The sequence below is a fragment of the Sinocyclocheilus grahami genome, unplaced genomic scaffold (assembly GCF_001515645.1).
Source record: "Sinocyclocheilus grahami isolate Dianchi unplaced genomic scaffold, SAMN03320097.WGS_v1.1 scaffold557.1, whole genome shotgun sequence".
Classification (NCBI taxonomy): domain Eukaryota; kingdom Metazoa; phylum Chordata; class Actinopteri; order Cypriniformes; family Cyprinidae; genus Sinocyclocheilus; species Sinocyclocheilus grahami.
This window is the reverse complement of record NW_015505736.1, coordinates 118352-132501: the sequence shown is the minus strand read 5'-3', so window position 1 is coordinate 132501 and position 14150 is coordinate 118352. Positions and strand designations below refer to the sequence as shown.

Sequence of the window (14150 nt, the reverse complement as noted above, 5' to 3'; positions counted from 1 at the left end):
AATAGTTTTCCACACAATTTTCATAATCGTTTGTCTGTTTCTATGTAAATTGTCCGTAAAATCATTGTTACATAAACTGTTGTATTTAAATGAATTACTTAAATATAATTTTTTAAATAAATATAATTTATTATTAATAATAAAATGGTTTTACTAACAATTTTCACAGAGACTCAACATGCTAAATATTCGTAAAGCCTTAAATTATCTCATTGAATTGAGTGTGATTACATGGTTATCAACAGAACAAACAAGTCTCAATCTTTTTTGATCTAATTATAATCCAATTATACATTTGTATAATTCACTTTCAGAGTAGCTAAATGGCATGGCTTAAAACCTGTCTTATCTACGCATTTGTTACCATCACTCCTGGTGCTTGGGGGTCAATAAAAAAAGAGCCCCATGAGGTATTGCACTACAGTGACCTATATAAGTCCATGATTGCCGACTCTTGCATGGGAGCCAATTATGATTTCCCTGCATTGTTTCATTTACAGCTCAGTTAGATGTTGCCATTCTGCTAAGGCGCTGATGGGAAAGCATATGGGCTCCATAAAGCAGAGCGGTATTTCACACAGATGATTCGTTGCAAATTGAGGAACCTCTTTAGATATGCAGCACACAGAAGAAAAGCCATTATCGCAGAACATGACAGTAATGCTGGATGTGTAAAATCAAATACCGCTATCGCATTTCAGATGCATGCAGGAGGAATGATGCATAAATTACTGATTTTATAATAAAAGATTGCAACTAATGCAATGTTTTCAGCTAAATAGCACTGCAATGCTGTCATTTCAAAGACAGATAGGTGTTTTTGGTCTCAGTAATAACAAAGTGAAATATTGATCAAAATAAAGCAGCACAAAGGCTGATTTTCAATTGTTTGACTTCTCAGAATCCTAATGAGCTATAGGGCCGACTGTCAAAAGAGCGCTCCGTATTCGAGCTTGTGTTTTAAGGCAAATGCGAAGCAAATGAAATGAAATGAATAAAAAAAACAAAAACGAATAAAAACAGCAGTAACCCCCCTTAGCCTTAATGACAACCTGTAGTCTCCTGGGCATTCTGTCACCCAGCTTCATGCAAAATGTTTTACTGGTAGTCCACTGTATGAAGAAATACTCTCCTCACTTACATAGAGCCCCGTAACATATACATTATATATATATATATATATATATATATATATATATATATATATATATAATTGTGGTATAACTACATGCAGAAAACATTTTGTCATTTGACAAGAAAATCTTAAAACAGGGAATTATAGAGAGTTCATGTTGTCATATGGAATGACCCAAAGAGAACCCAAAGATATTTATGCAAAATGTCATAATATTTAAAAAATAAATAATTTATTAATTCAAGTTAAATCAAAATGATTCTGGGAATATAAAGTTTTTTTATGCTAAAAGCACTTGACATTTTTAGAGTCATTAAAACGTTCGCTGAAAATAGTATACAATTAGAGAGAGCAAAGGTTAGTTCATGTTGTCATATGTCAAATGGCATGACCCAAAAATTAATTAACTACATTAAAAGGAAAATTATGTAAAAAAAAATATATATATATTTAATTTATTTGATGTTAAAACCAAAATGGCTGCAAATACGATTAGATGACAGACAGACAGACAGATAGATAGATATCCCCCATACCCCCAAGCCTTCTGTATTGAATCATCCAAGCCTGTCATGAGACACAGCGGTGCACAAACACATGGGGATGAACCATGAAGCGGTGCTTGATCCAGGTAATGTAAGGTTAACCAAATTGATTACGTATGCTGCGGCGCTCATAACCATCTGCTGGCAATTCATTTGCACGCCTGCAATTCACACCGAGCAGCGTGCATATCAATAATCGGTTTAGCTTCCTTCATTAGGGAAGATCAAGTGAGGAGCATAAACGAGAGCGTTTAGGTGATCGGCTGAATACCAAGAGGCAGCTGGGTTTAGGAACACAGGAAAACCACTTGGCTGAATCATCACTGACCCTTGTGGAAAGAGGTTTTTCATTCAGGCCGTTCACAAACTGTGGCATTTTTCCATATAGGAAGAATTGCATTTTTGTTGTCTTTTGTTCTATTTGTCTCTATTGGGACATGCCTCTTTTTCACAGCGTCCCTGAGCTGATGTGGCTAATACTCAGAAGCATCAAACAGGAAGTTTAGCGGCGCTAAATTAACAAGTGTCATCTCCATATTCACACTGGCTAAGTGCTTTTATGTTTATGTAAAGTTGGCGCCATATTAATATTTCATGTTCATGCGTTGTCTTTTTTCCCCTCACTTCTCTCGCTTTCCCCAAACAATCCGTTAAACAGTCTTCATTTTTGAAGAATCAAAGAAAGCAAAATGCCACTCACACTCAGGAGAATGTGCAGCATACCCAGTGGGCAAATAAGAGATAAAACAAAAGGTTGTGCACAAGAACGTCTTCACTATTTCTGTTTTACATTTAAGATTTCACACTATGTATTTATATTTCTTTAAAAATATTAATTAATTTGTTTACAGTGTATTTAAATTACATTTGTTTTTATTTTTATTTTCATGTCTTTTTGTTACATTTTTAAAATTATTATACAATTTTTTCAAAAAATTCTACTGTATCCATAAAATAAAAACATATCGTCATTTAAATCTGACTTACAAATCTTCATTAATATTAATAATTACAATTTTAAGCCAGATTTAAATAACTATAATATTATACAATAATAATAATTACTATTTAATATTTATTATTAATATTTAATTAATAATATTAAATTACATTAGATTTATTTAAATAAAAAATACATAGAATTTTTTTAATAGGTCTATATAACATACATAACATGCCTGTTCTGTATAACATAAAAATATATGTAGTAATTTAAATATCACTTAAACTTAAATATTTATACATTAAATGTTTTCTAAATTATTTAGAATATATAGAGAGAATAAATATTAAACAATTTGTATTATATATAAATATAGAAATTTTCTAAACATTTTCTAAAAATTTTCTTTTTTATCTAAATTATTTAATTTCTTTATCTAAATTACATTTTCAAAAAGTTTAATCTATCTATCTATCATTATGTAATCATTTAAATATATTCTACAATCGTAAATGCATATATATATATATATATAATTAAGAAAAACCTAGATACATTTCTTTCTGTACATTTTTTACATTTTCTAAAAATCTTAAACATTAAATCAATAATTATTTAATTTCTATATCTAAATTACTTATGTTTTCAAAAAGTTATTATATATATAATAACTCAATTATATAATCATTGACATTTACTACAATCTTAAATGCATATTATTCATATAATTAAATATATATATATATATATTTTTTTTTTTCTTTTTTTTTTTCTTTCAAATAAACAGAATTTTGTAATGAACATTACACTTCGATTTGCCCTCTGTCAATATTTGATTCACAAACCAGACAGATTCACAAAAAGACGATGCCGGTGATAAACTTCAATTTAATAATTGGGCGGCACAAGCATGGCCAATAATTGATCAGTCAGATTAATTAACCATGAGACTTTGAGCAACGTTAACGAGATGTGAGCGGGGGGGCATCAGAGGGAAGCTTAGCTCTACAGGTGATAAACCTATTTGGCAGTGACATTTTTTAGTGTAAAGTCATAAAGCCTATGATCTGATCAAAGGGAGACTCCCCCATTGGGTCCAATTATAACTATGCTATTGTAGGAGGTGGAGAAGGAGGGGGGAGAAAAGATGAGTTATGTTGAGTTATGATATTCATAATCTATGCAGAGAGGCCTTTCCACTATAGGTCTTCTCCCCATAGCTGTGATCTTTTCAATTTACATCAAGCGAGGATGGCTGAGGATGAAAGTGCAGCCTCCGACTCGCCGAGCCTGCGGAGGGCAAACACAGTCCCTCATTAAACTCTACTGCATGGACTCCCCAACAGGGTTTGAAGAGCGTCAAGTAAAGAGCACGGGGTCAGAGGTGGCCCTGGAAACAGATCTCCATTTAACTCACCAGCTGGAGATGATAATTAGCAGGTGCATCACTGTCTCCTGCTCTAAAGGATGAGACCATGGAGATCTGCTCTGTGGTGGGCTTCTATTATACACCCGAGTTTCAACAGAACACCACTTCTGAGATGCTCAGTCGCTCGCGCACACACACGCCGGCCCTCCTCGAGAGCTGAGCTGTTTATGGTCAAGGGATTTTAATTCATTGAACTGGACAAGCCGCAGACAGGCGCTACACACAGGCATATCCTCACACATATATTTTACACTTCTTCTGCCAGGCTTATAAACCGAGATCTGATGGATTTTGCAGCCTGACTATTTAGAGTGAATTGTACATATTACAAGAAAACTGTCATATTTTTATATTATTACTTAAAATTGTATGAGGAAAAAAAAAACGAAGAAGAGCTTGAAAAAGTGACCTAAAATACACAAGAACTTTTCAAAATGTGGAAAAAAATTAGAGAATTACAATGATTTAATTATGCAAATAAATCAGCTCACGATATCGTCAGGTTACACTGTGACCCTTTCGGAGTATGGCTGAAAGACTTCTTTTTTTTTAAAGACAGAGGGGAAAATATGTTTTGTTAAGGATTCTGTCCAGGGATGGAAAGCCGTTGGGAGGCAATTAGAGGACTACAAAGAAAAAAGAAATAAATATGAAAAATCTTCTGCTTTCTTTTGATGTGCACTAGGCTGAAAAGTATATGTACACGCTGAGTGAATTCTCACATCCTTTTAGAAAAACACAAAGACAGAATATTTCAACTGTAATGCTTAAGGATCGCTGACAAAACGTAGGTCAGTGTCGTCTTCTTAATATAGAACATACATTTCAAATAAACAAATAAATAAATTTAAAAAAACATAAAATAAAACTTTTTTTATCAGACATCAATTAAAAATGCCAAAAGATTTCTGACAAAATGCAGGTCGGTGTCTTCTTAATATACAACAACATACATTCAAAACAAATAAATAAATAAACTTCCCTAGTAAAAAAGTAATGATGCATTAAAATGCTAAAAAGTCTGACTGAAAAGTACATTTGAATGATTTTTAAAACATCTGCATTTGATTTCAGTCTGACACTGCGCCTTCAGAGTCTAAAGCAAAAAAGCGCCAATCAAGTACAGTTATTGTTCATCAACAGACTAATAACGGCGGTGCCTTGAGGGCTGGACACTGCATTAGTCCACTCGGGCCAGAAATGAGCCCCACCTGTCCCGCACACTACGGCCCAACAAACCGATCCTTTAAGAGGCTCCAGAATGGAAACAGAACGAGCGCTGAAGAACGTAACATTCCCACTTTCCCCCAACAGTAATTGTTTGGTGTGTCAGCTGATGTAGTGCTTGTTTTTGTTTTCTCTCGAATCCCAATTAAACACCACGCCGGCTGATCTCAGAGGAGGCGCTCCTCTCTGATTAATTTGTTAACCTTCATTTGGTAGCTTAATATACACGAGGTGGGTGTGCAAACTCGAATTGTCGCTGTTGATTGAGAACATAAACGATCAAACGCAGGAAGTACAAATATAAGTTGTGTGGAAGAGACGAAAATGGAGACAACCGGAATGACACAAGCAGCAAAGAAAAGTAAACAATAGATCTGGCGTACCTCGAACAAAAGTAATAAAGTCAAAAGGAATATTTTATCAAAACTGTCTCAGGATTGACACAGGACACAGAGAATCGCATCCAAATAAGACTCTAGCGCTGTTTGGTAGCACAATGGATTCATAATTTTCTATTTTTAGAGAGTTTTAATGACTGCACAAGTAAACACCCCATACTCTACTACCAAATCCAATTATAATTGAATAAAAAAACAACAAGAAGAAACAGTTGGAGGAGGGAAACACCTTCATTTATTTGTGAGAGAGCAAACTCTCCTTTTAACATGATTTCTTTTCTTTTTCGCTTTTTCGCAAACTCAACAACCACCCGTCATTAAAATCTCCTAAATATTTATAAATTGAACTAGAAAACTTCAGCAGCAAATATCTTCGAATACAAATAAAAATCTAGTTAGCAAAAGACAGTTAGACTAAAAAGAAATGAAAGGGATTTTTATTTCAATATTTATATATACGTCGGATCACAAAGTCACTTTATACTCAACGACACTAAAAAGTAACATTTAAAGCATCAAATTTATTTTGAACCTTCGTGTGACGCTTTCAGAAAGCGCCGTGATTAAAACCGCGACCCAAAAACACAATCCGTGGACTTTCAACCCCTGATGTTTCTAATAAAAAGGCATGTTTGAAATCACTCTCGAACGTTCGCCACATCCTCGCAATTATTATCTCGATTTGTAAAATCCGAAGGTTTGCGCAGAACGGAATCGCTACTGGCGTGGTAGCATTTCTAATAGTCAATAAATCTAAAATATTATGTGTGAAATTGGGAAAAACTGCCATTAAGTGACAGACAGCGGAGAGCACAGCATAGGGTCCCGTCTGAAAAAAGGGCCAGGTAATTCAGGACAACTGTCACCCCTGACCCGTCTGAGAGAGGGTCTAGTGGTCAGACTCCCCGAATAATAAAGTCCACATGGTTAAAAAAAAAGCCTTCAAACACTTAATTAGATGAATCTCAAAAGGTTCGGCTTGAATCAATAAAAGACTTGGGAGGAAAGAAAAGAAAAAAGAAATGCTCCAGGGTCAGTTACATTATATTTTGCTTTATAGTTGTAAAATGCATTGATTTTTTTGAGGCTAGAATAAATGTATAAATGTGTATTTAAATAACGAAAAGAAAAAAGTGAATCAAATTAATTGATTCAATTAAATTGAATCGACTTGCCCTTTTTTTTTTTTTTTTAAACACCGGTTTCAGCAAACACCATGTGACAGACAATTTAAGAAAAATAAACCCAGAGATTTTGCTCGATTTAAACATGTTCCTAGAGTTATGAATTTTAATATCCCCAAAGGTATGATAACCAGAGGGAGAGAAAAATGAATTTTTGCGGTGATAAATATATTATTGTAGGTGACATTTACATTCAGGTGGGGTAATTTAACATGATATGCAGAATACGTTCTATCATTAGTCAATGAAAAATTGCGCGAGAGGATCAAAGCAAACATGGAGCTGCCACTTAATTTATCACGCTACGAAGACAAAGAGGTTTTTTCTTTCCCCCCCGTCAGTTTCAAAAAACCCGACCCCTTTTTTTTTTTTTTTTTTTTTATTACTTACGACGCTCTCGGTTTGCAATTTAATTTACAAATGGGATGCCAGTGCTGAGATGGCATAACAGAACAGGCTGGCTTTTTCTGCTTGGACAGACAGCAGCGGGATCCACCGAGTCATATAGGAGTGTTAAAGCACCCCCCCAGTGGGACAGAAAAAAGAACGGCAGAAGAAAAAAAATAAAAAACACAAACACGTTTCTTTATGTTCAAAGGGACAGATGACAGACGTGTTACTGACCCCGACGCTGGATGCACTTCCTGTTGCACTGACCGTGCCATCTAAACATTAATTAAAGAGAGAAGGCGCTGGCAGGTGGCAGAAAAGCAGGATCTAATAATTGGCCCCCTTCTTCCCTGCGCCTTCAGAAAATCCAGGACTTCTAGAGAGATGTGCCACTGGGCAGGCAGAAAGAAGAAAAGATAAAAAAAAACAAAAAAAAAAAGAGAGCGAGAGATGAAGGCAGGAGTTTGAAATTCACAGAGATGGCTGGCGAATTGCGACAGCCGTTTAACGTCACGGGGCAAGTTTACAGAGCGCGGTTTTTGGGGATCCGCGGCTGCGTCTGCTAATGATGAGAGGACAGAGTGTGTTCCTCTGACCAGAGAAAGACAGTTTGTTTAAATGTGTGAACAAAGACGTTCCAAGAAGAGAACGGGAGAAAATTACAATCATGTTCCTGTGTGTGTATGTGTGTACAGTGGGCTTAAAACAAAAGAAAACAGAGTGACAACGGTAATGTAAGTGTGTGAGTGTGTGTAGGTTTACTTTCACTAACTTCTGGGAACAATTTTACCTTTAAAGTAAAGCAAAATTAGGGGAAACTTACCATTTGGGGAAGTCCTCATAAAGTAATTTTTTATATTTATATAAAATGTATAAACTTTATATTATATGTTTAAAAAAATTTTTTTTTTAAGTTTTCTTTTTCAATGATAAAAAAAAAAAACTATTTAGTTTTAAATAAAAATTATATTATAAAAATATATATTTGACAAATCTGGGGATGTCATCATTTGGAAGAAGGGCTCTAAGTAAATATTGTTTTTTAATTCTAAAAATGCACATTATTCTTTAATATTCAATAGTAATAACTGTAGAAATAATTAGGTAATTAGGTTTATACAAAAACAGTAGATTTCTAGGTAAACGTGTGTGTGTTTAGGAACACTCACCACGTCACTGGGCAGGTTGTGCAGGTCGTCTGTGGGGCTTTCCAGGGTGTTTGTGTCCACGTTCAGAATGACCACATCCTCCAGGGATCTGCTCTTTACTCTCTGCAAACGCAACACACTTTGTTACACACCACCCTGCCTATTCCTATTTCCTGTAACCATTTTAATAGCCTATATGTGATATATAAATACTCTTTTCAACAGTAGTTTATTTAAAGCATTTGTATAAACTAAATTTTTTTTATTTTGCTGTATAAAAATATAGTGAGGCTAAAATACATTTTCAGTGTTAAATTCCAGACAAATTCAGAGCACATTATATACTTTTTTTTCCCTTCAACAATGTCAAAACCTATACGTAAAGACTAAGCAGGCAAGATTTAAATAGACTGAGTTAACAATGCAAAAACCAGATTCTCATAAATGAAACCAGATGAAGCTTTTGAGTTATTTTCTCTAAAACAAAACAAACCTACTCCAAATTCACGCCACAAAGGTTCACAGAATCATTCTTGAAGAGTCAAAATATTCATTACAGATATCAGTAATCGATAAATAATTTAGAAAACCCACTATATACACACACAACTTTTTTTATTTCACTATATGTTTGTATTTATTTGTGACAGTGTTGCAACTATTTTCACTATTAAATATATACATAATACCTAACCAAATAATAAAACTATTCAGGCATGTTGAATGAAGCACCACTGAGTTGAGCGGTGTAATGCTTCCACACAATGGTAGTCACGGTAGTGGCGACAAATCCAATAATTATTCCTCCAGTGCAGGTGGGGGAAACAGCCAAGTGTGTAAAACATTTCTGGTTTGTCATTTTTGACAGTCGCTGCTATGGCGGCCCGTGTGCTGATTTGGTCTAATTACGTGCAGCCGGATTGGGGAGGGAGGGGTGGAGGGGGGGGCTGTCAGCGGGCGAACGTGTGATAAACAACAGCACTGCCGCGACTGTCAGCGCTATCAGATCTGTGCGTGAAACTATAGGTCTACCTCCAACCAACATGCCATTTCTCAATAACTGAACGCACCATCTCTTTGTTTCTCCGGCTCTTTCATTTCTCATGGGCACCCGGGAGATAAAAAGCAAAAAAACAATGTGTCAATTTTTGTAGGTTTCCCCGCGCTCAGCGATGATGCATCAAAGTAGATGGGCGTTATTAGCATCTCAGATGGTTTGAATCCAGAGGGACGGCTGGTTTTAAGTGACCCGGAGTGAAAAAGTAAATAAATAACGATGGTTTATGTAATATCGGAAAGCTGTGACTGGTAGCAGTAGTGCTTCTGATCAAACGTCTCGTAAAACACTTTAAGGATGATGAACGGCTGCTGACAGTGGATTTATGTGACATACCTCTAAAAGGCTGAGATGAACTCCGACCAGATATGGCATGGGCGCACTGGAAACAGAGACAAACCACAGTCATTAGCAACATAAAAATGCTTTATTGCATTTTAAAAATACTAATAATTCCAAAAAGTAACAGAGAACAAATATAACACCAGAAGCCAATAACAACAAACAAGGATCGCCGTAAATTGACATATCTTTGACGCGGCATGCATCACGAGCTAAACTTTAATAGCTTTCTCGGCCATTTCCCGGAACGAGCGCTTTTGAGCGCTGAAGGTGATTAGTGTAATTGGCGAGCGTCACTTTTGAGCGGGGCGAGGCAGGGCCGTGTAATTAGATAGGTTTGGGTAGCCGCTACAGTGCTCGCTCAATCAGGTTATGTGGCTAATAAGCTGCAGTCTCCCTCGCTGCATCTGTTAAGGCCACGGATTTAACTGACATGCAGGCACGCTGACACGCAGACGCGCACGCATATGCACGGGGTGATCCCTGTCACGTCATTGTTGTCCGTGAGTGTAACTTTGTTATGACAGCCTAATTCCCATCATTTCTAATAGCGCTCATTATGAGCGATGCACAGCCTTATAATATGATAATGCTTTTTTTGTATAATTAGATAGCTAAAATATGACAAATCGACTCGGATGTCTGTGCTGGACTGGAAAACGGCGATACTCTTAAAGCTGTATTTATATCAATGACCATAAATATTTTCTGAGGAGCTCTGGTGTCAAGCATGGCAGCACAAGTCCGTCAATTTAAGGGTATAGGGTGTTCTGGTAGCTATAGAGCAGGGCTGTAAGTTAAGAGTGTGGTCACGGTTTTAGCCCACAGTCGGCATACGGAAATCAGTCTGCCTCTCAAGCTGTATATGTTCCTGATGGGTAAAAAAAAAAAAAAAGGAGATTGCATGCTGGACTTGGTGTGGTGGCATTAGTGCTAATAAATCATGTCCTTCATAAACCCTTTGGGATCTCAGACATGGTGAAAGACATTCATTAGGATGAGGGGTATTTTAGAAAGTAGTACTGCTTGTTCAGAAGCTCCATGTTACTGAAGGACCAATATATCGGCCAGGCCAATTAATGGCCTAAAGTTTGGCTGAATTTTGAGAATGTACCTGCTTGGCCGATTAACAGAAGTCTGACTTTTTCATTTTCCTGTACTTAAATATTTTTTATAGTTTAAGGGAATTTTTAAGTGAAACATTGTGTAAAAGAAAATTACATATTTATATATAAATTATTTATTAAAAGTTGTAATTCATATTTAAATTTGATTAATTTAAATATATATATAATTTGGACAACTTTAAAGGTGATTTTCTTTTTGCACCCTCAGATTCCAGATTTTCAAATAGTTGTATCTCGGCCAAATATTGTCCTATCCTAACAAACCATACTTACAAACTGAAATTTATTTATTCAGCTTTCAGATTATGTATAAATCTCAATATCGAGAAATTGACCCTTATGACTGGTTTTGTGGTCCAGGGTCACACATATATATACTTTATAAATGTATATATACTTATAATAATTACAAATTATATATACAAATTAAAAAATATTTTGTGTGTATTAGGTAGGTAGGTAGGTAGGTAGATAGATAGATAGATAGATAGATAGATAGATAGATAGATAGATAGATAGTTTAAAACATTTAATCTACAATAAATAAATAAACAAATAAAATAAATTAGTCAGACTTATCCATGTCTGTTTTATGATATTAAATACATATCAATATCTGTCATTAAGCAGAAAGCAACATATTTCCATAGAACTGACTGCTGAAAGTTCCTGCTGCCCAATGTGTGCTCGTTATTAAATATTTTGGCTTAAGATGATAATGGTTTTGACAAAGTATGTAGTCAGATCCTAATCCGCAGAATTTCAGATTTCCCTGCAATCAGCGCAGAAAACATAATTTCTGTGAATTTCGTTTTGACGTACAAAGCAAACATCAATGTAAAAGCTTGATAAACTCACTCAAAATGCCTAAAGCACAAAATCATACAGCTCTAACGCAGCACAGCCCAAGCTTGAGTGAGATAAAAATGAGACATTTGTGTAAGTGTGTGAGACGAGCACAGCTCTTACCAGCAGTAATCCAGCAGGTGAGGAGGAAGTACAGGGATGAAGATGTGCTGCCAGTGCATAGGGTAGAGCATGGCGGCGGAGCCATGAACGCATGCAGTTAACTACGACAAGAAAAAAACAGACATGTGAGCTCCTTCATATGCCACCGTTTAATGCGTTATGCTTAAGGGAATTGCGTTTATTGTGGGCCAGGAGAGTAGGCAGCATTAGACAGTTACTCTTTTTATCTTAACATCACAAGCCGATTAAACTTGCGTTTTGTTTTTCGCTTTTCTGATGTTAAATGCACAGGTTCAAACCCAAAATCAGGGCATCAATCGAGGGCCTAAAAATACACCAAAGCACAAGGTGTCAAATGTGTAGCGGCGATACAAAATTAATGATGCTTTATTACTGTTATACACACACACACACACACACACACACACACACACACACACACACACACACACAGAAAATAATCAGACTCTACAAGAAGCGAACACTTAATTACGACGCTGGTGTGGATGTTTAATGAGTGAACACCCAAGTGACCCCTCACCACACCCTGATTCCCCCTCATGGCTACCTAGCAGCTGTAATGACCTGTGTGGCACACGCGCACACGCCGGAGCTTCCTCATCTTCCAGATTAAAATAACATGATTAAATATGGAAAAAGAACAGAGGTCTGAAGGCTCCTCTGGGACTTCATTAGGGCAAATTGCCAAAGAATGAAACATGAGTTAACCAAGAGAGACTGTGAGCTGTTGGAATACCATGGGGAGTAGGGGCTAGAAGAGGGGTCTTGACAATTGGAGCTTCCAGTAATGTGTGAACCATGGCTCGGAAGTATCAAGAGACCCCCCTGCTCACTGACATACACAATATCACAATTGACCACCGAAACCAACCAAGCTTGGCCGTGGCACAACAGCTAGCTTCAAAGAGATCAGCTTTAATCCTGAATCACTTCTGTATACGTCAGTGATGGGTAAGGCTGGTTGAGTGTTGTTGTTGTTGTGCTCGTTGAGTTCTGTGACATTGTGGTCGAACGCAACCTCTCTGAATAAGACGTGACCTATCGAGTCAAGAAATAGCACAGCTTTAATTAACAGTAATTTAGTGCCGTGCATTATAACATATGCAAATTTGTTGTGCAGTTCTCTGAAAAGAAAGGAAAAGCTTTAGTTGTGACAGATCTAATTTCGTCCGGGCAATTTAGAAGAAAGAAATGAATATTTATGGCATTTCTCACCAACTGAAGTTTGGTTGATATCAAAGCTCTGAGACCCGTTCTGTTCGAGAACCCTTTTTCTCAAGGTCCAATAAATGAATCATGCTGAGAGGTCATGGCACTGCAAAGAAACACTTTTTCGTCTAGTTTCTTAGAGGGGAACCCTTCCGTACCATGTAGAGATGGATAAAAAAGCCTAATGGCGCATTCCAATTAATTCAACAATGTCCGCAGACAAGCCCAATTGGCTTGATTTATTCCTGACTTGAAAGTGAAGTCGTGCCGTCTTCTTTCCAAGACGAGGGCATGAAAAGGAGGTGGCGAAACCTAGATAAACATTAAAAGGTGGAATTCAAAAACAAATTAACTCTTGATATTTTTCCCACATGAGCTGTTTTGCTTGCAAACGAGAGATTCATCACAGCGTATGTGATCCTGCAAGAAAATCAGTCATGACCTCCTTTCTGTGACAATTAAAGAGAAAGTTCAGAATAACTGTATCGCTGCCATTGAATCTCCAGTTGTACCCACAATGCACTGTTGGAGTGCTGCTCCTAATAAAATATTTGGCGGTCTTATGAATAATTAATGAAGACATGCCAAGTGAAAAGAAAGCCAAATGGCCACAAAAGGCAAGGTATGCTTGATATTCCTTTAAAGGGGTGCTATTATGCTTTTTCACTTTTTCAACTTTAGTTAGTCTGTAATGTTGCTGTTTGAGCATAAAAAAGATCTGCAAAGTTACAAAGCTCAAAGTCCACTTCAAAAGGAGATATTTTATTTAACAGAAATCACTTTTCAAAAACGACTCGTTTGTACTACAACGCATATTTTCCAGGATTTGTGATATCACAAATATCGACGAATGGGACGAGACCTGGTTGAGCTGCAGTAGAGAAGGCAACGAGTGTTATCACTATGTTGGAGACAAGCTAGCTTTCCCAAGGCAGACGAACTTAGCTCAAATAGATTTGATTTTGATGCAATATTTACACTGAAGCTCGCAGCAGGCAGCTATGGTAAGGGGCATGACATTTCCCG

The 14150-nt window shown here is 36.4% G+C and overlaps 1 protein-coding gene across 1 annotated transcript in view; it reads right to left on the bottom strand.

Annotated features, from left to right (window-relative positions):
- Nucleotides 1-14150, bottom strand: part of LOC107556170 (DENN domain-containing protein 1A-like) — a 65980-nt gene that overhangs the window by 25606 nt on the left and 26224 nt on the right. Inside the window, exons 9-12 of the mRNA XM_016239219.1 lie at nucleotides 11895-11995; nucleotides 9793-9838; nucleotides 8421-8522; nucleotides 7533-7643 (exon numbers count right to left, since the gene is read on the bottom strand). Coding sequence (XP_016094705.1) covers nucleotides 7533-7643; nucleotides 8421-8522; nucleotides 9793-9838; nucleotides 11895-11995 — 360 coding nt within the window. The remainder of the gene's footprint in view (nucleotides 1-7532; nucleotides 7644-8420; nucleotides 8523-9792; nucleotides 9839-11894; nucleotides 11996-14150) is intronic.